At 33.8% G+C, this 25890-nt stretch overlaps 1 protein-coding gene across 2 annotated transcripts in view; it reads left to right on the top strand.

Moving 5' to 3' along the window:
* The window catches only part of Dpyd (dihydropyrimidine dehydrogenase), an 830055-nt gene that overhangs the window by 207316 nt on the left and 596849 nt on the right, over positions 1 to 25890 (top strand). For both annotated transcript variants that reach the window (XM_027395605.1, XM_027395606.2), the window contains exons 5-6: positions 93 to 254; positions 17247 to 17443. In XM_027395605.1, the coding sequence (XP_027251406.1) occupies positions 93 to 254; positions 17247 to 17443 (359 nt within the window). The remainder of the gene's footprint in view (positions 1 to 92; positions 255 to 17246; positions 17444 to 25890) is intronic.

Raw genomic sequence — 25890 nt, 5'->3', positions numbered from 1 at the left:
AGTTGCTTATCAGAAGAAATAAATTACCACAGTTGGTTATTTCGGGTGTGCTATGCCATAATGCAAATTCTGTTTTTATTTTATCTCTGTAGAACTACTATGGTGCAGCTAAGCTGATTTTTTCTGACAATCCTCTTGGTCTTACTTGTGGAATGGTTTGTCCAACCTCTGACCTCTGTGTGGGAGGATGCAACTTGCATGCTGCAGAAGAGGGCCCAATTAATATTGGTGGGCTGCAGCAGTTTGCTACTGAGGTATGTAACAGACACACTTGCATTATTTTTTCTCCTACTACAAAGCCAGAAGCTTGTAAGATAATTGAAGTCCTTTGTGTGTGCTGAAATACTCAACATTTGTGTGTATGTGTGTGATACAAGTGTGTTGTTTGAAATCAGTGTCTTTATACAAAACTTGGCTATAAAAATGAAAGTTTATAAAACCATATGTCAAATTAGTTGTAATCCCAGCAGGTTATTAAATAACTTAGACCAAAAATATCTAAATTGGATGATCTAGAAATAGAATTTGTTCATTAACTTTACATTGAAGTGTAGCGTGGAGACCCTATTAGGAAAAAAAGGCTATATTCCTTAACTGATAATTTCCCCTGGAACTTGCTTTGATCTTTATGCCTAGAAATATATTTCAGCAGTATTTCATACTATTCTTTGAGTGATAGAGGTTAGGGAATTTTCAAAAAACCCTGAAATGGAATAATATTCTTTAACAACATTAAGACGATAATTAGATTATGTGAGCTTATAGATTGAAAGCTACTCTGTTATTTGAACGGAAAATGTTTTAATGAAATGAAAGGTGGCTTTTTGTCATCTGTCACATAAACTTTGGTCCTAGCATTTCCTTTTATAAATCCTTTATAAATGACTGATTCTCTGGGACATCTTTATGCTCTCTGGGGTCTCCTGTTTGAAGTGAACTAGCAAGTCAATTCTCATGTATCATTTAAATGATCAGCTTATTGGGAGGTTACAGTAAGATTTTATAATCTTGAGGGACTAGTTGGCTAGAAGACTAAATTAAATGTCTGTCTATGCTGGACTTTTAGTTAATGACTTACCTCTCTGGTTGTGTCAACTTAAACACAATGTGCTCTTTCCCTTTAGAGCCTTTCCCATAATATCCCTCAGCTTAAGTCACTCTTTGCCTTTAGTAATAAATCAGTGTTATTCCCTTCCTGCTTTCTGACAGGTTAATTCTGAGGAAAAACCCCTGGGAATAAGAAAATGGAAACAATTTGTGGTTGTGAGTTGATGCAATAAATTCTTGGATTTAATTTCTTTTCTTACCAAATTAAAAACTGCATTAGGCTTACCTGACCACTGCAAGGAATAATCTCTACAACCTGGAAAAATCCTTAGTTGATGGACGAGAATCATTTGGATTCCTCTCCACATTTCTTTGGGGAGCCCATTGCTTTGTCATTAAGCCAGGCTAAGCTTGCTCAAAAAGCATCACAGCAACTGAAGACCCATACAGTATGTACATGAGCTGAACTGACATTCCTAAACAAAATGATTTGTTAGTGGGAGTTTGCCAGGGATCTCGACATGAATGTGACAAGGATATAAAGGAAAAGAGATGTACAGAAGAATGTGGGGGGTGGAAAGTCAGAAAGAAGAATGGCAAAAGGAAAGAGGAGGAAGGGAACAAATGGGAGAGAGTAAGGGAGAGAGACAGAGAGAAAGGGGGAAAGACAGACAGACATAAATATTTAAATAGATAATTAGATAGACAGATAGATTAGATAGATTAGATAGATAGATATAGATGGATGAATGGAAGGAGGGAGAGATGAAGAGAGAATATGAATGGCTTCTTATTCTTACTTGGCTTTAATAAGCTTCTACTTCATAGAGTATTTATTTAAAAGGACTTTCATATTGTCCTCCTTGCTATACAGAAGTCATCAGAAATTCAATAAAAATCAAGTGTACATACATGTGGGCTCTTTGTAAGCCTTACCTAATAAAGAATTGAACACAAACCAGGAGTGCCCATAAATTCATCTTAGGTTAATAAAGAAAATTTATAAAGGATATGTCCTATTTTATTTCATTAAAACTGTGTTTCATAATCAAATAGTAGATAAAATACTGTAATTAGAACTGCATATAAGGGCTCGCAATTCATTTTTACCTTGACCAGTTTTATAAAGTCCTGTATTTACTATGTCAAATTAGGGTTTACTTGAAATTTGAAACTTTGTACACTGTGTGAAGATACATTGCTATGATTGGTTTCATAAAGGGATGAACAGCCAATAACTAGGCAGGAGGTATAGGTAGGATTTCTGGGGAGAGAAATGAAGAGGAGGAAGAGTTGAGGGGAGGAGATGTCAGAAGAAACCAAGTGAAAAGGAGGTGCAAGATAGAAAAGAGAAGCACCACATGATAGGATGTAGGTTAATATAAATGAGTTAATTTAGGTTAAAAGAACAAGATAGGAACAGGCTTAAGCTATAGTTGAGCTTATATTGTTATTAAGAAATCTTCATGGCATTATTTGGGAGCTGGCTGGCAGAACAGAGAATAACTCATTACATGTAAATATAGCCAGGTTTTGAGTTGTTACAAAGTTGCCAAAATAAATCAGCTCTGTGAATACTTGTAAAAAATAGGTGAAGGGAATAATATTCTTTTTTTCCCAATGACTAAACTATTGACATGAGATTTAACTCAATGTGAAACATAATGCAAATGATTTTATGTTTTGATTGATAAACAATGATTGATTTTGACCTTTTGAAAAATACAAATCAATATTTCTCTACCAAATTAAGCAAAGGTTAGGAAAGCAAACTAAATACAAAAAGAACATTTTTCAGAATTGTTTTTTCTTGTAACTTATAAATGAATTTTAAAAATATCAGCTCTCTAGTCTTCTTCTGTTATTGACAGCATGCTTGTGTCCTGCTTCTTCATCGACACATAGACTTGTAATTCAGAAAAGGAATAAATCTCAACTGGCTAAGCCTGCTGGAAGAGTAGGAAGCCAGCTTCTGATGTTTGGTCCTTTGTTCATTTCTTTTCAACTCTTTGCTGTTTTTGCATGTACACTGTGATGACTTGACCTTACTCCAGATACCTTCATAGAAAACTGAAAAGTTCTTATTATGTAGAAGGCAAATGGTCTCATAATCATACTAGAATTCATTAACAATATAGGCTCTATAAAATCTGTTGGCATTATTGGTTTGGTGTGGCTGTAGTCAAGTTCAGGGCAGTTTATAATTTCTGTGCATAAACAAATCTTAATAAATTGAATGTATTATTGTGTATTGCACAGCACAACAACAAACCATACAAACTCTAGATCCATAGAAATATGGTAGTGTTTTGGGAAGCAATGACTACCAATAATTGCTATTTCAGGGAAAACTGACAGAGAGCTATATATTCCACTATTATTCTGAGACTAATAACTTAACTTTCAAGTTTGTGTTACTTGCATGGTAGGAAGTTAGACAAGGCTAGTGGAAAGAATAGATAGAAGCACACACACTCCTGTGGAAGTGCATTCATTTTGTAATATCAGGCTTGCAAATACTGATAACTAGCAAACCATGCTGTCTAGTTGTTTTGGCATCTTAGACATGAGACAATGAAAGGTCAAAGTTATTGGAATAATATTTATTAAATAAATTCACTCATGCAGTTTTGGGTAGGGGTGAATAAACCCTGAAATTACCTCAGAGTTCATGCTTTCTCCATTCTATTTATTCCTAGTAGATGACTCCATGAAAATAACTAATTTCCACAACTATAAACCTGTCTAGGGAAGCTAGAGCTTTGTATTCTTTCCAGTATTTTGGAATCTCTTATTTACCCTAGAAACATTTCTAGTTGATGATAACAGGCTTGATGTTAATCCATGTTTTCTGGATCCAGGGTCAAGCAACACCTACAGAGCCTGCTGACTCAGGATATAAGCCTTATCTGTTCCAATTACCATACCTCACAATTCCATCATCTTCTGTTTGATAGGTATCAATCACGTTAAAATTAAAATAAATTCAATTTGACCAATACACACATTCAAGTCATTTTGCTTTTATGATGCATGCTTGTATGTTACTTAAAAGCTTTCCTAATGACTGTGTAAGTATCATTCCTCAATCAGGGAGAATCTAGGCTTTGTGGATCTTAGGAAAACACACACACACACACACACACACACACACACACACACACACACACACACACAAATACACACACACACTTCAAACTTTTGGGTGTCTTATCCTAAAAATTGCATATGTTTTAAGTAAAATTCCAATGCAAACATTTGGCATGGGTCTCATACAATGAAGGGTGTGAAACCTCTAGTTTTTCTACCTTTTTGTTTTATTTTGAAAGCCTGAGGTCTGATTTTGTGATGGCTAAGCACATTCATGAGAAAATGGTGATATAGTTTGGCAAACCAAGGGAAAAAAAACATACTAGTTCATGGACCTAATTTAAAACCAAGGGAAGTTACTATGACCAGAGATAATAGCCAATGCTTATGACCAATACCTTGTTCATATAATTTACAAATAGGCTTCGGGTTAAAGAATAGTCCTTAGATTAATAAGATTACACACTTGCCCTGTTATCCCAAACTTTCATTACTTTTAATCAAATTTCTCTATACTATACCTGTTTAAAATAGTGTGATTAATAGCTGTGAAATGTTCTAATATCATCACACACACACACACACACACACACACACACACACACACACACACACCATGAATTATTTCTAGGATAAATAAGATGGAGATGAAAATAGTATGTTGTAATGCAATCAGCAAAGTTGACTCTAGTGAAATGGAACATTCTGGAGTCTAAGTACAGTGAAATCTGTTAGGAAATCACTAGTGTTTGTTCCTTTTCATTTTAATGTAATGATCACTAGAATGAACTAATGTTATGACTGATACCACTATAACTGTAATATTCTTCATCTAAATCCTTTGAAAACCTGTAGGGATACTCAATGTATACACAACAACTAATGGCAAAGCTCTATGAATGACCAAGGCTATCTGAGTTCCAGTACAATATTTAGTTTGTTGTAAAGTGGTACATTAGCATTCGGAACTTCAAAATAAAAAGTAAGGTGTTATAACTTGTAATCTAATGATATTAAATCTGGCCAGGATTGCATGATTCAAAATATTTGCTTCATTTGAAATATATTTCTTTTATTCATTTTACATACCAACCACAGTTCCCCCTCTCTTCCCTCTTATGACTCCCCTTACCTCCCCACAACAATTTCCTATGCACTCCTAAGAAAGGATAAGGGCCTCCCTGGGGAGTTAACTTAGTCTGGCATATAAAGTTGAGGCAGGACCTAGTCCCTCCCTCCTCCTGCATCAAGGCAAGGAACCCCTGCCAGTGGGACCAAGATTTATCCCTAGTGTATGAACTGGAGCTGAGTTTTTGGAACCCACTCCCTAAATTTGTATTTTATAAGTTGAAATGTAGACATACTCTTTAAGAGTACTCTTTAATGTTTTAAAATTATGGATTTTAATTGGGCCAAATCTTAACTACTTAAAAGAAGTATATGTTCATATATATTGAATATTTATATTGTGTTGAACAAAGATACAATGTACACATGATATATTTGTGTCAGACACACTATGAGTTAAGTTAACATCATTCATTTTATACTGAAGGATAGCAACAAAATTAATGAATATAATATATACACAAAATATAAAGCAGAAGTTAAAAGGGATAGGAGTGTAACTTGGAACCAGAAATGGTATAGAAGCATTTATCTCTAAGATGGAACTTGTCTTACTCTGTACTAGTCTTAGCATAAGCACCCAGAGATGCTGAGGCAGAAAGCTGGCATTGGTCTAAGTACTGAAAGCATCAGACATAGTATCGAACTGGACTCACCTAATCTTATTAGAGAGTTTTAAGCATTGACCAGGAAAGCTTTCACTTGTCTGTAATCACAGCACTTTGTAGAATAAGGCTGAAGGTTCTGTGAGTTTGAGGATAGCATGGGAAATAAAGCAATACTCCATTTTAAAAGATCAACAAAGTGAAATAAGTAAATAGAGGAAATTAGAATTAGGAGTAGCTAGTATATAAAACTGGCTACTTAAATAAAACTTGGTAAAGAAGCACAAAGTTTGATATATAGTCCAAGCATTGGGCATGCATCTGTCAGCACAGAAACTTGCTTCTGCAGTGCCATGATAAAAGTATTTGCCTAGTGTATCATCTTGAAGGCATTTCAACATTCACCATTTTGAAGGACTTCTAAGGGTCTTTCTTTAAGGTGATGGAAGTAAATTGAAGGAAAGACAAAGAACCATCAAAATGTGGTGAATGTAAAGATTGACTGTAAGATAGTGAATAACCCACTTTGGTGTTTAAAATTAACATTGGCATACAGATTTATATAATACATAAAATAAAATTATTGATGAAAGGTGAAGATAAAACAATCTAATTAAAGATATTATACTCATAAATGTGTAGACACATCACAACATAGCCTTATGAAAAATTAATAAGGATAATTAGAATAAAAATGTATATTGATTATAGAAGTCTAGCCAGACAAGGTGGCACTCACATGTAATCTCAGTACTGATGAAACAGATGCAGAAGGACTATGTGTTTGAGTTGATAGTGAGAGACTATTTTCTACAGGAAAATGTTATGGTAATGACAAGTGTTTTGAACAGAAAGGAGATGGATGGATAGATAGATAGATAAATAGATAGATAGATAGATAGATAGATAGATAGATAGTGTTGATAGATACTGTTTATCTTGGACATATAGAAGCAGAAAGATGGCAGATGTGTGGAATAATATAAAACAATACAAAGTAACAAGCCAGAACATAAAATCAGATGCCAAGATGATCCACAAACAGAGTCTTTGAAATAGTATAATGCAGAATTCTCTGGCAAATCATGTACAAGTCTATTCCTACCATATATACCTTCCAATTAGTGGATTTTATCATATTATTATTGTTATTAATCATTATAATTTCTCATAGAAAATTTTGTTCACGCAGACACATTCTGGAATATGAATAAAATAAAGGAACATCTTTGTCTCCTTTTTATCATCTTCTTCCTGTGAAAGAATAACATTCATTGCATGAGTTCTGGCATCTACTGTCCAAGAATCTATGTTTGGATTCTAAGGATATCATGATGGACAAAATAGAAAGAAAGAAAAATTGGCAACTGCAGTAAAGTACTGATGAAAGGAAAGAGTGCTGTTGGCATAAGTATAGTAGAAGACCTACCTTAGAGAGGAAATGAAACTTTGGGTGGGTTCCAAAAGGTATTTATCTAAATCAGTAGACTCAGAAATACGGGGGCAGGAGATATGGCACAATGGTTAAGATGATGCATTGCTCTAGCAGAATTTCAGAGTTCATTTTTCCAGCATATAGATCAGGTGGCTCACAACTATATGTAACTCCAGGTCCAGGAGACCTGAACTCCACGGACACCTGCATTCATGCATGCACATACTTCCCCCTTTCCTCCATGTATGCAAACAAAAATAAAATACGTACTTTTACAAAAAATGATTTGGGGAAACTCAAACCATAAACAAACCTCACTGCATAAAGCATTCATTACTGTGAATCCACATTAGATTTTTTGTTCGTGTGTGAATGAAATTGCTTACCACCAAAATATCAATATACACTTTTTCAAATTGTATAAGGTAAAATTGAACCATGTAGATAAATTGTCCAGATTCATGTCTCAAATCTAATATTGAATTATAGTAATAAATATGTGGATTATCAATTAAGAATTGTGGCTCTGAGTTGAAGTCTCCATAAACAAAATGGTCAGATTGTATTATAAAAATCAACATTAACCTATGAAGTTACACCAATGACTCACTTGTTTCTCATAATAAATTACTGAAGGAATTTTTACTCATTTAGTGTTACAGCTGATATGGAGATGAGTGAAGTACTTCTCAAGATAATAAGTACCTTTTCTTTTATGCTATGCCTTATGTATCAAATTTTCCACTTAGGTAGGTTTACATTCCTACCTCCTCAAAAGGTGCCATTTGTAAACTCTGCACCAGATGTGGTGCATTGTAGCAATTCTGCATCTAAGGCATGCAGTTCTGCTAGCCAGCGAACATCTCCTTGGAGTTTCAATGATTTTATTTATATCCATGTCTAAGTCAGAGGGACCATTAAGTATTTCTAAATTGAAGAAAAACTAGATATAATGATGATTCTAATTCCAAGTGGCTTCTATATTTACTAAGACAGATATATCTCTTTATGAGGTTTATTTTAACATTAAATTGACAAATTAAAATCTTGAGTAATTAGTAACACAGTAATGACATTGATAACACAATATCCCTATGACATGAAAGTTTTCTCATTCCTAATGTTCACATGAATCACAAGTTGTCCTTTTGATGTTCTCAGATTAATTGCTGTGGAGAAAACTGCTTGTCAGCTAGTCCCAGTTTACTTCTTTTCAAAGGACGAAAGCAGGGAACAGTTTTTATTTAGTATTTCCTTAGATACCATTTACAAAAGAAAGCAAGGTACAGAGAAAGTACTGTAGAATATTCTAAATGACTTGTCATTTAAGGCAACCAATTTTTGAATAATATTTCTGTCTTGTATTCAAATGTAAAACTATAGTCACACTGTATCCTATTAATTAGAAACCAGCAAAAAGAAAAAGAACATTTGCTGTTTTCATTGCATTTCTTTTAGACAAGCACTGATTTAAACATCATCTCTTCAAGAATTCCAAGAATTATACTTAATCTGTTGTGTCATGGAATTCAAAATTTGCTAAACCTAAAGTCTCAGGGGAGGATTGTGGAGTGTAGATCACCATTATAGCTCATCTTTCAACCATTTTGTTCCAAAATTTCTAAGACAATTAAATTGTTAGGCTTTCCCCGTGGTCAACTTCTGCTGCTGTTTGGTTAATAAGAACAAATAAAATAGTTGATGAACAATTACAGCTATTAAACACTCTTGTATTTTCATTATGTACACTTTCAAAAACAACAGACCAAAACAAGGTACCCTCAAATAAAATTAGTGAATATCTTTGCATTAAGATAGTCTTCAGAGAGCAGAATTGTGGCTATTAGGCTTCAATGTGGGTCTTTTAACAATGGGGAAACGATGGGTTTAAGGATATAAAACTGCAGTTGGACAAGAGGCATGGACTCTCTGAAGTCTTGAGGTCTACTGAGAGCATGATAAATATGGTTGATAACAATATGCCATATTTTAAAATTGTGAGATAGTATACTTTAAGTGTTCTCAAAACAAAATGATGAATATGTGTGATATAACATGTTAATTGGTTTAATTTAGCCATGCCATTGTGAACATACTGTATTCTGTATCATAATTGTGCATGACTTTATTTATGAGCTAAATAAATGAGTGGGAAAAAACATTTGAAAAAAAGATAGTCTTCACTTTTCCCTTTATAGAGTGGTATAATTTATAGAGTGGTATAAAATGACTAGGAAAGTATAATTTCTCCCCCAGTATAAAGAGTGTTGGGGTAAGTCCCATGGCTTCTTGCTGCCACATTTTTAGAATTAGGATACTCTATCCTTTATTTTAAAATAATAAAATGAGTAAGTTTCCTAATGCTCTTAAAAGCAATTTGAAGTGATGAACCAAAGGTTCTTTCCACATAGGTGAAAGACCAGAAACCACAGAGTGTTTACACAGGGAAATGTGTCTGACACTGACCCTAGAAAAGAATATTTGCTATAAACTTTGTCCTTCCTTTTCACTGTAGAGGTGTTATCTTCCTTTGTTACTTACTGATTTATAGAAGTAATAATTGTAGCCCAAGAATGTTTAAATTCATCAAAATAATGTTGGGTCCTCATTTGTGGTAGCTCTTCTTCTTGCCATGAAATTAAAGATTGGGAAGAATATCACTCTTTTAATAACTTGTTGGGAAAACAAGATTATATATTATGTAATTAAGTGAAAATACATGTAAAATACACATCAAAATGCTTAGTATCTCAAGTCTTCTGGAATTCTCTAAACTGTTTTCTACAACATAGTCCTTTTTATAGTATAAGATTTTGTTACAGTTTGGGTATGGAGTACGCACTTCTGTCTCCCCAAAACCCTCATTTGTTGAGGAGTTTTGTCCCAACTGGTGGCATTATTGACAGTTGGCTTGATTATTATAATATAAGCTTCATCAATGGGTTGAATTGCTGAGTTCATAGATGAAGGGAGCAGGTGAGGTCCAGTTGAAGGAAATTGCCATTTACAAGGTGCATCTTCTCCCCTGCCTCTTTATATTGAGTCATGTTTTTCCATTACATTTTATTTTCCAGTGGTTCTGAAGAAACAGAGCCAAAAGTCCATGAACTGTAACCTCTGAAACCATGAGCCAAAATGAGTTATCCTTATTTTAGCTGTTTCTTAGCTATTTTGTCAGAGCAAATAAAGCATTACTATTAGGCTTGAAGAATATGCAATAAGTAATAGTGATACAATGGTGAAAAAGTCTTAAAAATAGTCCAAGAGCTACATTGATATGGAGACAAAGAACTAGAGCTATGTAAAATCATGCAATAAGTCATGAAAATGAATTCAAGTAAGGAAGTAAGGAAGAAGATCACAGATGCCATGGTTACTTATGCAGGAAACCTCTTTCTCTGCAAACAATTTGGTCTTCAATATATAATATATTTTATCTTCAAATATATGGCACATAGCATTCAAGTAGATAATTAATATATAATATTCAAATATATAATGTATAATATTCAGATATATAATGAGAAGCACTGATCTGTGGGTGATAATAATCCTCCCAGCCAAGAGAATGGACAATGTTGGCATTAATTTGCTTCATTATTTTTCTCATGAGCATTTTAGTTTTCCTCATATAGATATTTATAACAATTATCTCTCCTTCCAAGTTTGAGCCATTGGTTCAGTGCAATCCTATGTGTTATATTAGTTTCTTGATAAGAAAAAAAAACTACTTTCAGAATTTGGTTTTAGAGGCTTGAGAAGGGAAAGACCTATTTTAACTGACACAAGATTGAAGACCAAATCCTGATTCTGCCTGATTATAACTCTCTTTATTCATCGTCAATAATGGAAGAGTGCATTGTTGAAGGAAAAGACAATCAGATATTTGGAACAGAATAGAAAGACCAGAAACAGACTTAAATAAAGTCTAAAGTTCTAAAGTAGTATAGTGTAGAAGTGATAGAGTTTTCCACGAAAGCTGCTCCAACCCCAGCACATTCAAGCCCCAAACCAACAAAGATTTCTGGACATAGCCACAGCCTTCATAAATCATAATTCTACATGCATTTGGGCCTAACTCTGAAATAGGAAACTGTTGATGTGGGATTATTACAAAGTAGAACATTCAGATAACCTTGCTGTTGTCAGTAGCTTTTTTGATATAGCATCAAAGGTAAAATCTGAGAAAGGAATTATTGAGACTCTGAACTTTGTCAACATTGGAAATGTTTTCTTGACAAGAACTTGAAAATGTAAAGACATACTACAATGCAGTGGGCACATCTGAAACAGAGATGTCACTACAAAATACACCATAAATTCTTAAAACTAACAATTCAAATGTAAACTGGCCCAAACCCCTTGCCACAGATCTCCTTAAGAGAGACATTGGTGGAAATGAGATGAGAATGATACTTCCCATCAGACACCATCAGGGAAATGAAGATGAATGTAACCTCACACTAGCACATTTACTCACCTGATGTCTCAGTCTATTCAGAACCATCAATCAACTAGTTTGCAAACACATATTTTCCAGTGTTAGATCCTGGAAAGTCCTACATCAAGGTGCTTGGTGGGTTTCTGATGGGAGCCTATTTCTCTGGTTGTTAGATGATGCCTTTTCTCTGTGTCCTCCTTGTAGAAGGTGCTTTTATTTTATTTTTTAATGAAGACTGATCCAATTCATCGGCTTGCCAATGACCTTCCCTTGTAGAACCCTTATCACCTAATAACACCCCCAATCTGTACTTTCTGACACTAGATTCCAACATCTTATTTGTAGATGCACATTTATATTATATAAAACCAAAAGACAAAATGCAGAATACTGACACTACCAATTGCTCACTGGATGTAGAGCAACAGCAATACTCATTTATTTCCAATATAACACAAGTTGGTAGTTTCTTACAGACTTATGCAAAACCTATTGTTTTAATGAATTTACTTGGAATAATTACTCTGGGTAGCCACTTTTACGTTAGGCATTTGAGTTAAAATATACTCTATCTCAGAATGTGACCATTATTTGTTGTGTGATCAATCTCTTTTTGAGAGTGTTATATGCAATGGAGTAATTCATTAAATCTTCATAGTACTCTTATGTGATGCTATGAGCTCATAAATAGATTTAGAGTGAAATATGGTAAAGAACTTCTTCAATACCCTGTATCAAGAGAATGCTGCAAGTCAAGGTTTGACCTAAGTGGTCAGATTACAGTACCAGACTGTTTATATCACTGTTTGTGCTTAAAGAGAAAAGTTACTTCAATATAAAGTGGCAAAGCATAAAATGAAACAAAGGACAAAATAGACATGGATGTTATTTGTAAATTAATGTACTAAGAAGGGCCATTTTTTGAGTGTCACCTGACTACTGCATAGGTAGGTCTTCAGGTTATACAAATCAGGGAAATGGCCATTTTGATTCATAAACTTATGAGGGGTAAACTCTTATTTTTCTTCTGACCTGATGAGCCTCCAATGCTGTGATGAATCCTAACAGGGACCACCAAAACATAATTTGATTCAATATTTATACTTCATAGTTTTGAAAGGAATATTCTAAGTTTTATTCTTAAATAATTAAAATCAAATATCTTTAGGCTACAATTTATACATATTGAATACTATTAAGTAACTGCTATTCTATTTGCATAACATCAGCCAGAAAGCATGGGGGACATAGTTAATGTCTTAGAGTTAAACTGATTTTTGCTTCTAAATGAATGCAACAAGAAAAATATTACATGAACCTTGTTTCTTTGCTTACCACATATTAACTTTACCTAATATACTTTTTGACAGAAAACATCCTTAAATAATCAAATATACTATTCTATTGTCAACAAAGTTACTAATAAATAATTACTTTAAAATAATTTATATTTTATTAAAGTCTGTTAAGATGTAATGCTAATTTCCAAAGGCCACATTTTAACATGGTAAAGGAAATTTTATAATTATTAATTCATAAGGCAAAGGGAACCCAACTGAATGTGAAACAAATATGCATTTATTTAATCACTAAAAGAAATAAACTATATTTCTCCACTATCAATTTTAAATGTGTATTTTAAATATGTTTTGTGTAAGTTGTGTAAAAGCATTACTTTGGAAAATATAATAAATTTCAACTGTACTTTCATTAATATTCCATAAAATATTCAATTATAGGGACTTAATTCCCTGGTAATGTTCCCTAGAAAGAAGTAAAGTGAAAAGACAAATATTGATTCAAACAGTAGAAAAGTGTGTGGAGGAATGACTTAGTGGTTCAGAGTACTTACTGCTCTTCCAGAGGATCTGGGTTCAGTTCCCAGCACCCACATGGTAGCTCACAACTATCTGTAACTCCAGTTCCAAGGGATCATTTTACTCTTCTCTGCTCTCTGGTCTACTGACACATACATATACAGAAAATTTCGTGTTAAAAACAAAACAAAAATCTCTTTCAGAGAATCAGCAGATGGCTCAGGAGAAACGTGTCCTTGTGATAGATGTTCACGGTCTGTACTGCATCCCTGGGACCTACATGATAGTTCATCAAAGAACTGGAAAGTACACTGATAATTTTTTAAATTATAAATTATAGGCTAGAATAGGAAATAATTTTGCAATATAAAAATCCATTAGTAAAAAGAAACATTCCTCTGTGGCTGGTAAGATTACTCAGACAGTAACAGTGCTTGCACCCAAGCCTGAGGACCTGAGTTTGATCCCCAAATCCCACATGCTAGTAGCAGATTATTAAATCCCAAAAGTTCTCTGACCTTCACATGTTGTGCTCTATGGTGCATTCTTCCCCACCCTGAAATACACACTCAGCAACAACAACAAAATAACTAAAGATCTTAAAATTTAAAAAATACACTGTCAGAATTTAGTCCCAGTGTTTGGTATGATAAGAGAGAATGGTGAGAAGATGCGTGATACATTGTATCCCCCCTCTCTCCCTCTCTCTGTCTCATAGACACACACACACACACACACACACACACACACACACACACACACACACACACACACACACACGAGTGCTCTGCCATTGAGCTACATCTCTAACCTAATTCAGTCTTTCTGTCAAGTTTATTTTATATACTATAAAATTGTGATTATGTGCCTACAGATTCAGAAAGACCAAAAATTATTACTATGAAGTATTATTTAACATTAATGTACCTTTATTTAATGCCTGATAAGTCTGATATCGGTTTACTTACAACTTGCTTCTGGCTTCTGAGTGTTAGCATATACCTTGCAGTCACATTTAATATGTGTATCTTTGCAAGCTTAAATGTTTAAATTGTGTTTTGTATTTTTATATTCAGCCTATCAATGTGGTAATTACTTCATATTATTTACATTTTTCACATAACAATTTGTGTTTTCTTATTTTGATTTTGCTCTCCTACCCATCTTCATTGATTTGTGTTGTTTCTCCCCTCTGTTTCTTTTGAAGGAATAGTTGTTTTAAATATCAAACCTCACTAATTACCTATATTTTCTTTAGCTGTGGTTAGTACTACAGGGATAGAAAATGTACTCTGAATCAAGGACAGTGTGATAGTTAATTCATTAGCCATGTTAGATAATGGTTGGATCTGAAACATGGCAAGTATTTAGCCTCTTAGGCTGTGTTACACAGTTTAGTTTTTATATTACTTAAACCCCACAAGACAGATATCATTACCTTCTACAACCAATTTTAACTTACCTTCACCAACACATTTAAAAATTTTATTGTAATATTAATTTTCTTTGAAGTACACTTTATTGGTTCTTCTGAGATAAACTCATACATGAGTTCAAGGTATTTTTAATCCTATGTCTAACCCTCTATTTCACCAGTGCCCTGGCCTCTCCTTTTAAATTCATGTTCTTCCCTTCTATAATTATTATTTTGTGTGTGTGTGTGTGTGTGTGTGTGTGTGTGTGTGTGTGTGTGTGTGTGTGTGTGTTTATGTGCGTAGTAAATACTTCTGATTCCAATCAGTGTTCCAAAAGACCATTATGTTTATATTCACAGGGCTGACTACTTGGTCACTGATAACCTATCAGAATCTTACCCAAAAAGAAAACCAAATCTCCTTCTCTGAACTTCTTAAAAACAATTTTTATTGACAACTGTTATTTCTAAAAATGTCTCTTAGAAAATATTTTATTTAACTTTCATATTCAGATTACTTTACCGCCTAAGAGGAGTTTAGGTATTAGGATTTTTCCATCAGCCAGAAATTCTTTATGCTCACCTGACTTCTGTCACTCCTTTTAGAAAGAGGCAGCTAACCTTCTTGCTTATTGACAATTTTTTTAATTTATTACTTGTTGGTTTTAAATATTGCTTTTTATTAATTTGCTTTTCAACAACTTGACTGATGCCAAGAGGCAGCTTTTGGTTGGCATTTTTCTTGTTTGGGGTTTTATAAATTTCTGCACGTATTCTTTATTCTGGGCACTCTAGGGCTTGTTCTTCGGTTATTATTTTTTCTCATCTTCTATCATCTTTGCTTATAGGAACCCAATTATTCACTGGTTGGATCTCTTCATTCATTGCTTTTTGTCTCTTTCAGTATTTACCTCCCTATTTCTTTCCCATGTGTCAGCCACAACAAGTTTTTAGTTTATTTTTGTTTTGTTTTGTTTTGCTTCTTCTCTTGATTGATACATTTATTTTTTATACAGTATGCTTTTAGATTGTGAAATTTAAAATCATTCATGTTTCTCTTCTAAAGTTTTGTTTGGACAAATATCTATTTCCTGGGAGTTTGTTTTCTTGCTTATATACTTGTGATCATAGTTGTCTGGAGGTGTGTGTATGCTAACTGTATTCACTGGGTATGCATTTTTTCCATTTTTTATTAGCAGTCTAGTTATACTTATAAAAATCAAGACATTATATATGAAAATTTATCACTCTACTGTGTGGTTGACAAAGGTGTAAGGACTGATTATATTCATTTCAGTATATGGTTGAGTTGATTCGGGTGGGATTGTCTATCTTTGGTTTGCTACTTAGAGTGGAGGCTTTCAGAACTCATTTGCATGCATGCACAGTGATCAGCTACCCTGATGGCCACCTTCAGCTTTACAGAGACTCTGTTTGGACCCTTAGTATTCTCTCCTGTGCAGCTTAGGAATTAAGCTAATTCTCTGCTTTCTTTACTAGGTCATTGGAATCCTGCATTCCCAAATATTATTGCTTCTGCTTTACAAGATTGCCCAGATCATTTTGCTCTGTTTTTTTAACCATGGCCCTCTTAAGTTTCTTGGCCTTCCTGCTTTTAGTAAGACAGGCAAACACATTTACTTTGGAAACCATGGCTGACCCCTAGACTATTAACTCTAAGTTGTTGCTTTATCTCTAGAGCTTGTCACCTCTGATCCTTGCTTGTTTGCTTCAGTGGCTCATCTGTGCCTCTACAGCTCATCTGTCATAGTCAGAAGTAAATGTAGAGAAACAGATTAGTAAATCCTGTGTCTTCTATGTGCCAGGTTATTGCTGGTTACTGGTAGGACTGTGGTAATTTGCTTTCTTACATATGACCTGTTTTCTAACTCAAGAAAAAAACATTCCCCTGACTGTTGTGGAATCATCACATGAACACCTACACTGGTAAGCAATTATGTTAATGTGTGCAAACTATAATGTGGGAGCTCAGTGAGGAGCATCTACCAAGGCAAAGAGGTGAGAGCAGGGAATGGGAATCGAAATGCTTTCTAGTGTTCTTTCCTATTCTAGGAAGGCCTTTCAGAGGTTGAGAACAGTTAGTCACAGTCATCATCTATTTAATAAACACAACTCTGTCATATTTATGTGGAACATGCAATTCTCATTGCTAATTAAAGTGCTAATTATGAGTTGAAACATTAAAAATGTGTTTGAGGATGTAAAATTTAATTTAAAATTTTAATCATCACAATTGATTTCTCCATAGGTGTTCAAAGCAATGAACATCCCACAGATCAGAAGCCCATCACTGCCACCCCCAGAACATATGCCAGAAGCCTACTCAGCAAAAATTGCTCTTTTTGGTGCTGGGCCTGCGAGTATAAGCTGTGCTTCATTTTTAGCTCGGTTAGGCTATTCCAACATCACCATATTTGAAAAACAAGAATATGTTGGTGGTTTAAGGTAATGCCCACATTTATTTTGTCTTTTAAAATGTCAAAATAATGAGGGGAAAAAGTGAGGGAAATCAATCCCGAGCAAGGACGTTTTGTAGTTCTGGAGACACTTCAGGCTTACAGATGTTGTCTTACATGTTCTTTTCCCAGAGACTCAAATTCTGATGATGTCATTCACTTGAACGTTTGAAGTTTTGTTTAAGCAAGATTGTTATATAAACATCTCTGTTTTTTCTGAAGTTAGAGAAGTCAGGAAAACTTTATGATTATAGAAACAAAACACAAGAAAGTTTTAATCCCTGAAAATCTATTGTGTGAAGGAAACATATCCAACTGTAATTAGGCAATAGACACAAGGAAAGCTTGGCTCTGTAGAATACTGATCATAACATTGATAGTTTACTCTGTATAAAAGCATACTGTGCTGCTCATGGATTTTCAAATCAAAGTCATTTTAACTTTATATTTATTACCACTTTTAGCATAAATGTTCATTTTTAAACTATACTTTATACTGTTTTTTTCAATTAATACCTCTTCAACATTTGTTATGTATCTTTATTATTATTGTGAAGTAGGATACAGTCGCATAGTCATTTTATTTCCATGTGAACCTGCTCGTGAAAATAGGAACTGGTCACTTTGCATCAATAAATTTCAGACACTGAAGCCAATGCTTACTATGGAGTTTGCTTTACTTAAATAGGCCTTGAAAATAGACATGAATTATGTTAAGGTGAATAAATTTATTTTAAATAAGAAATGGATATGGCTTAAAATATCTATATAAAATAAAAAAGATATTGGATGTTAGGTTTATTATATCTTTATTATATTAATCAAATTGTTATTATTATTCCCAGGTGACTTATACTAAAACACATAGATTATGAATTATAGACATTTGGATTATGTTTATATAGTTAGCACTTAGCTTTCTCTAGCTACTTAACTACTCATTAAACTATAACTCCAGATAATAGAAAATTATCAAAGTTTGTTTCCTTGCGGTAAACTGTGGTATTTGAATTGTATGTAAATATTAATTAGGTACCTTATCATACTCTATTTGATTTATTAAAAAAAACTACTTAACTCTCCAAACAAAAGTCTCACATAATAGAATAACCCCACAGACAACATCAAAACCTTAAGTCATTCTGATGGTCAAGAAATAATTATTTCTCTGTGTTGGTTATTTATTAATATTGAGGAATTCTCATTGTATCTAATGAGTTTTATGAGGATATAAATTTCTCTATTTATTATTTTGTGGTGAAGATGCTGGCTATTGTTATAGGGCTATTTCACCCCAGCTTTATTAATTAGGAAAAGCATAATGTACTAACAACATGTATAAACATTGTAGGTTCTTTTTTGCCAATTATACACATCAATGAATATGTGAGTTAATTTTAAAAATTCAAACATAATTGTTGTGTACCCGGGTAGATGAGGGAAAATCTTTTTGCCCCTTAATTGCATTTTCACAAGAAGCCGAAAATGGAAGCTGCCTTGTCTGTGAATTATTATGGGTTGCCAATTTTAGTACATGATTATGGTTCTTAGCATCTCTGTATTTAGTTTTCATTCAAATGTGGAGTAATTTATATAAATTGCACTAAATGTTTGTTTTTATGTATTTGAACATTTTTTAGAGAGAAAGAGTATCTTGAAATTCATGACTAAACATGTATTTTTCCTGTTGTTTTGAAATTTTATTTTCTTCCCTTTGCTTTGTGTCTTTCTGATTCTTAAGCACAACGCCCAATGTTGAACCTACCCTTTATGTACTGTACTATCTGTAGTAGAAGCATGTACTATCTGCCTCAGCATTAGAAGATTAGGAAAAACAATGCAGAGCTGCAGAAGACAAAGCTTGTCTGTAAATTTGCTTTCACATTTCCAAATGCCTTTCAGTCTATTGAAGTATCAACCTAAAAGTTCTAATCTAAAAGACATTAGATTAGTTTATATTAATTCTGTATCTTAGCTTCTTTATATTTAGACAGATTCTTTTTAAAATTATTTTTAAAACAATCTTATTTTACATACCAACCCCAGTTCCCACTTCCTCCTGTCCTCCCCCGGTCCACCATCTCCCCATCCCACCCTACATCCACTCCTCAGGGAGGGTGAGGCTTCCCATGGGGAATCATCAAAGTCTGTCACATCATTTGGGGCAGGGCAGAGGCCCTCCCTACCTGTGTCTAGGCTGAGAAAGGTCTCCCTCCATAGTGAATGGGCTACAAAAATCCAGTTCATGCACTAGGGATAAATACTGGTTCCAATGTGAGTGGCTGCATAGACTGCCCGAGCCCTGCCAACTGAAACCCATCTTCAGGGAGCATAGATCTGTCTCATGCAGGATCCCCAGCTGTCAGTCTGGAGTCAGTGAACTCCCACTTGCTCAGGTCAGTTGTTTCTGTGGGTTTCCCCAACATGGCCTTAACCCCTTTGTTCATACTCCTGCCTCTCTACAACTGGACTCCAGGGAGTTCGGCCCAGACCTAAGCTGTGTCTTTGCTTCTCCCTCTATCACTTACTGGTTGAAGGCCCTATGATGGCAATCAAGGTAGTCATCAATCTCATTATAGGGGAAAGACATTTAAGGTACCCTCTCCACTTAGATTATTAGTTGGAGTCATCCTTGTGGATTCCTGAGATAGAAAATTCTTTTATCTCTTAAGAATTAGTATAGCAACCACCTTTTAAAGAAATAATGTTAGATGGCAAAATACATACAAGGTAGACTGAATCCCTGTTGTATTACTTTTGATTTTGCAGTAGATATATTAAATTATCAGTAATTTTACTTTTGTTTAGACAACTTTTGTTTCAAACTTTTGTTTGAAACAAAACAAAAACCTTTTAATTAAAAGAGGTCAATCTATAGCAAAGTTTAAATTTTTTTATCTGGTCATGGAGTGCATTCATGTGACCCTAGAAATTGTGAGGTAGATGTAGAAAGATCAAGAAATCCAGGTCATTTTCAACTACATATGAGATTAAGGCCAATCTATCCCATAGGAGACCATGTTTGAACATATGGAATTAATGATGGAAGAGATTATTGAGTATATATACATATATATGTCTTGATTTTAAATTTTATTTAAAACAATAATTAAGTATATAATATTTTATTAGGTAGCATACACTCAGGGAAACACTACCCTTTGTTTTAGTTCTTTAAACGTTACTGTTTTGCTACCTGTATACATGTGTGTATTATTTCATGTTGATTGGTAAAGTGACGGTTTCTAGATAAAATATTTACAACAGTAAAACTATTTTACAATGTGTAATACAATAAAAATTTAAGAATCAATATTTATCCAATCATGAGCTGAAGCAATGTTTTGCCAAAATATGAGATGTGTGCTATAAAATGAATTGAAAATAGTTGTTACTGATATATTCCATTATACATGAGAAGCATTAGCATAGATGAAGACAGTTTTCTCATGTTTCTGTTACCCGTTTGACTATAGTGAAGGATTGATGCTCTCACCACAAACAAGTATGTATTTTTGAGACTTCAAATTGCTAAAAGAACACAAGAGGAAAACATTTCAAATGTTTTCATAAACTTAACAAATTTGGGAAATGAACTTTATATCAACTTTGTATCCTGTCCTCTTTTGCCTTTCCAAAGTCACCAGGTTTTATGCTATCTTTACTCATCTTCCAAATAGATATGTGCAATTATTAAAAATTCTATATCATCCAATATTTTTTATTTCCTGAGCATCAGACTAACATTCACAACCTGGTCATTTTCGTTATTAAGGTTTGCCATCCCCACGTAGCTCCTTTGTCTGAGTTTGCCACCTTCACCAAAATGTGGAAATCAGTTGTGTGTCCTGAAGTTGTGCCTGGTGAATGAGTACTTTTGTAAAGTCCTTTTGCATGTCCATCCACAATGTCCATCATTTGTCATGTCTTGTAGTAGCTGCCACGTGGTTTTCTGAGTTTCTCTTTACTCCATTATTTATCTTGCCAAAGCCATTTCTTTGGTTTCCAAATGTGATTCTATCAGTGTTTACCTGGGATTGTTTCATAACTTCTGTATCCAAGACATGAGTTTAATTTGTCTTGTGACTGGATAGTCACAGATATTTTGCATTTCCTTCTTTCCTCTTTTCTTCAATATTTCTTAGCACACCTATGATATGCTGAATAATCAGACACAAAGAGATTCCCAAATAATCTATAGAACTTTTTCTTCTCCTTACATTTATAAGCCACTGATGGACAATCAGAAAACGGACAGCAAATTAGATATACATCTAATGTCAGGAGATAATAAGTGCAGAGCACATTGATGATTCAGGACCCCATTGATTGTTTCCATGCAGGAAAACCCACTTTAACATCATTCTTATGAAAAAATCTCTTTGAATTTATGAAGGAAATGATGAAAGTGATCCTCCAAGACTTCAGTAGTTTATTCTTTGGGTTTCCTTATATCAGCTTGCACAAATTCATATTCATATTAAATATATATTTATGTATTAAAACAAATATATGCACAGATGAATAAACCATAAAACTTTGCTGTTCACAGAACTGAAAAGTTGAAACAAAATATAAAAGAAAATTTTCATTCTAAAATTAGAACAGAAATAATAAAGATATAAAAAAACAAAACTGAAATGAACCAGAGATCAGAAAAACAAAAACAACAAAACAAAGAACAGAGTTGTTTTCTTGAAAATGTAAGGAAATAATGAAAATTTTAGATTAAATAAGAGGAGTAGGGCTTACAAAAACAAAACTATACATGGTAAATGAAGACATGGTACCACACAAAGGTGATCAAAGGAGATTTATAGTAATGAATTATATACTAACAAATTGAACAACTCACAGTAAATTAGTGAATTCCAAGAAATATATAGCTTACAAAGCATGAAATCATGAAGAAGCAGAAAAGATGAATAGGCTAATAAGAAGTACAGAAATAGATTCATTAATAAAATGTTATTTTAAAAAGGAAATAAAAACCCAAAGCCTGGGGACTTCCCTGACAAAATGTTCTCAATATTAATTCTTTTCAGTTAAAACTCTTGTGAAAATATTTTTATGAATCATCAATGTGGAAAAACATTACAGGAGGCAAATTTTGACTTAGTATCAAGGTTACACTAAGATCTGACAACAATATCCCTGTTAAGCGTGAATATAAAATGGTCAACAAATCACTGACTCCAAGTGTATTCACAGAGATCATGTACCCATTACTCTCTCCTTATCTCACCATGCCCACTCAGACCTTTAAACTGCTTATACCCCCTTCTTCATCTACTTGGAAAATAATAGGCTTCTATACAGAATTTTCATGCACCATTCATTCTGGTTAAATCTTCTGCCACACCTCATTCCCCATTCTCCTTATCCCCCCAGGTGACCCTTTCCACACCCAAGAGTCCCAGTCTCAATTTCGATATTGGATACATCCTAATGCTGCATCCTTCCTGTGTTCTGGCTTCCACACACACTGCATGTTAAACATTAAAACAGAAGATTAGAAGTTAAGATCAAATATGAGGAAGAATATACAATGCTTGTCTTTCTGATCCTCTATGACCTCACTCAGTATGAAGAAATTTTCCTGTGTCCATCTTTTACCCTCTGAGCCAATGACTTCACTCATTATATATAATTTTCCTCGTTCTCTCCATTTATCTACAAATTTCATGTTTTTTTCCTGCTGAGCAAATACTCCATTGTGTATATTTACCACATTTTTCCGACCTATTTATTCATCAGTTGTTGGACAGCCTGTTAATTCTATTTCTTAGCTGTTGTAAACTGAGCCTCGATGAACATGCATATGCAGATGGATATCTCTGTAGTATGATATAATGTCCTTTTGTTATGTGCCTAGGAATGATATAATTAGATCACATGGTAGTTTTATTTCTAGTGTTTTTGACAAGCCTCCAGACTGACTTCCACAGTGGATTCATATGTTTCCATACCCTCCAGTACTGTCTTACTTTCCCCATATGCATGCCAGCATTTGTTGTGATTGTTATTCGTTTTGGGGGTGGTTCCAAGACAGGGTCTCTCTGTGTCTTTGGAGGCTGTCCTGGATCTAGCTCTTGTAGACCAGGCTGGTATTGAACTCAGAGAGATCCACCTGCCTCTGCCTCCTGAGTGCTGGAATTAAAGGTGTGAGCCACCACAGCCCAGCAATGATTGTTATTCTTGATCTTGGCCATTCTGGTGGTAATGAGATAGATTTTGAGAGCAATTTTAATCTGCATTCCCCTGATAACAAAGTATTTTGAATACCTTTAAAGTGATTGCCAGCCATCTGTATTTTTTGTCTTGAAAACTTTTATTCTGCCACAGAACATTTTAAATTGTTTTGTTTCCTTGACCTTTAGTTTTATAAGTTCTTTGTACATTTTAGATAGCAATCTTTCATCTGATGAATAGTTTTCAAAATCTTTTCTTCATTTAGTATGACTTGTCTTCACTAGGCTGACAATCTCCTTTGCTGTGGACATCTTTAATTTGATGATATTTCATTTATAGAATGTTAGTCTTATGTCATGTGCTATGGAAATCCTATTGAGAAAGTCTTGGCCTGTGCTTTTAACTTGAGCACACTCCCTAATTTCTTCTCTAGCAGTTTCAGATCATCAGACTTTATGCTGAGGTCCTTGGTCCATTTAGACTTGTGTTTTATACAAAGTGAGAAACAAGGTTCAGGTTCCATTTCTCTGCATGTTGAAACCCAGATTTCCCATTACCATTTTTTGAAGATGTTGGCTTTTATTGAACACATGTTTTTCTGTATTTTTATATAACTGTAGTTGTGGAGTATTATATGAGGGTGTTCTATCCTACTGAAGTACATCTCCCATTTTGTGTGCCATCCTGTTTTTAATACTGTGGGTCTCTAGAATATAATTAAAAGTAAATTATGTTGATAATTGCTACAGTATTATTTTGTGTAAGATTATTTTGCCTATCTTTATTTCTCTGTGTTTGCATGCTTGTGCATGTGTGTGTATGTGTGTGCATGTGTGTGTACGTGTGTGGTGCATGCATGGGTGCATGTGTGTGTGTGTGTGTGTGTGTGTGTGTGTGTGTGTGTGTGTGTGTATTTTGTGACAAACATTTTGAGATTTACCTTTCTATGTCTGTGGAGAATGTCTCTAGAGGTTAAACTAGAATTACATTTAATCTGGTTTGTATTTGGCAGTTTGACCATTTTAACAAGATCTATTTTCCAGTTTACATTCATGGAAGTTCTTTTCATCTAATGTCTTGGTCAGTTTCTTTGTTTATTGTTTTAAAGTTTTCATTGCAGAATGCTTTCATTTTCTTGATTAGTTTTATTCATAAGTATTTTTTGTGGCAATTGAGAACACAGTTGTTTACCTGATATGTTTTTAGATGGTTACTGATTTACGTGCATTAATTTTATATTCTGCCACTTTGCTGAAAATGATCATCAACTGTAATAAGAGATTTTACTGTTGTGGTTGTTGCTGGGACCTTTAGGTTCTCTTATATGTAAAATCACATCATCTGCAAACATGAATGCTATGACTTGTTTCCTCAAAATATAACCCTTTTATTTCCTGCCCTTGACTTACTGTTCAAGATAAGTAGGAGTTCTAACTAACAAAGGCAGTAAAGTTGCAGATAAAAAGATAAATGCATAAAACTCAGTAAAAATTTCTGTTGATTAGCAACAAATTATCCAAAAGATATATAAAATACAATCTAATTATAAAAGGAAGAACAGTATACAGAAATAATCTAAATTAAAGAATTCTACAAGGAAAATTATAAATTATTGATGAAAGAAACTAAACAGGATATGGTAAAATGAGGATATTTGCTTTTATGGATTGGAAGAATATCATAAAAATATTCATGCTACCGAAAGAATATAATATCACCCCTATAAAATCCTAAAAGGTTTTAGAAAATGGAAAAAATATTCTAAAATTTATATTGATGCACATAAGAACCTGAAAAGACAAAAGAATTCTGAGCTAAAAAGGATAAACTTGATTCGACTTAAAACAAAATGTAAAGCTGCCATAACTCAAAATAGGTACATGGGCTTGGGAAAAATTCACAATTCTGTAGCCCCTAAATAAACTAACAAGTTTTTAGTCAGCCAGTCTTTAAAAAGATCAAGAAAATAACATGATTGTGCCATTATGCAGAAAAGGCTGTCTTTTCAGTAAATAATATTGGCAAATTGTGTATCCACATGCAAAAGAATAAAACTAAATCTCTAGCTCTTAAAATGAATTTTAAATGGATAATGAACTTAAAAGATAAATTCATAAACTGAAATTTTATGACATTTGACAGGTCATTGTTTCTAGAACATGATTCAAAAGCAAAAATGAAGGAAACAAATTTCAAAGTGCAATCAAAATGTTTAGGTACAGCAAATAGGAAAATCAGATACTT

Source organism: Cricetulus griseus (assembly GCF_003668045.3).
Source record: "Cricetulus griseus strain 17A/GY chromosome 1 unlocalized genomic scaffold, alternate assembly CriGri-PICRH-1.0 chr1_0, whole genome shotgun sequence".
Classification (NCBI taxonomy): Eukaryota; Metazoa; Chordata; class Mammalia; order Rodentia; family Cricetidae; genus Cricetulus; species Cricetulus griseus.
Note: the sequence above shows the minus strand (reverse complement) of the source record. Positions and strands in the feature narration are given on the sequence as shown.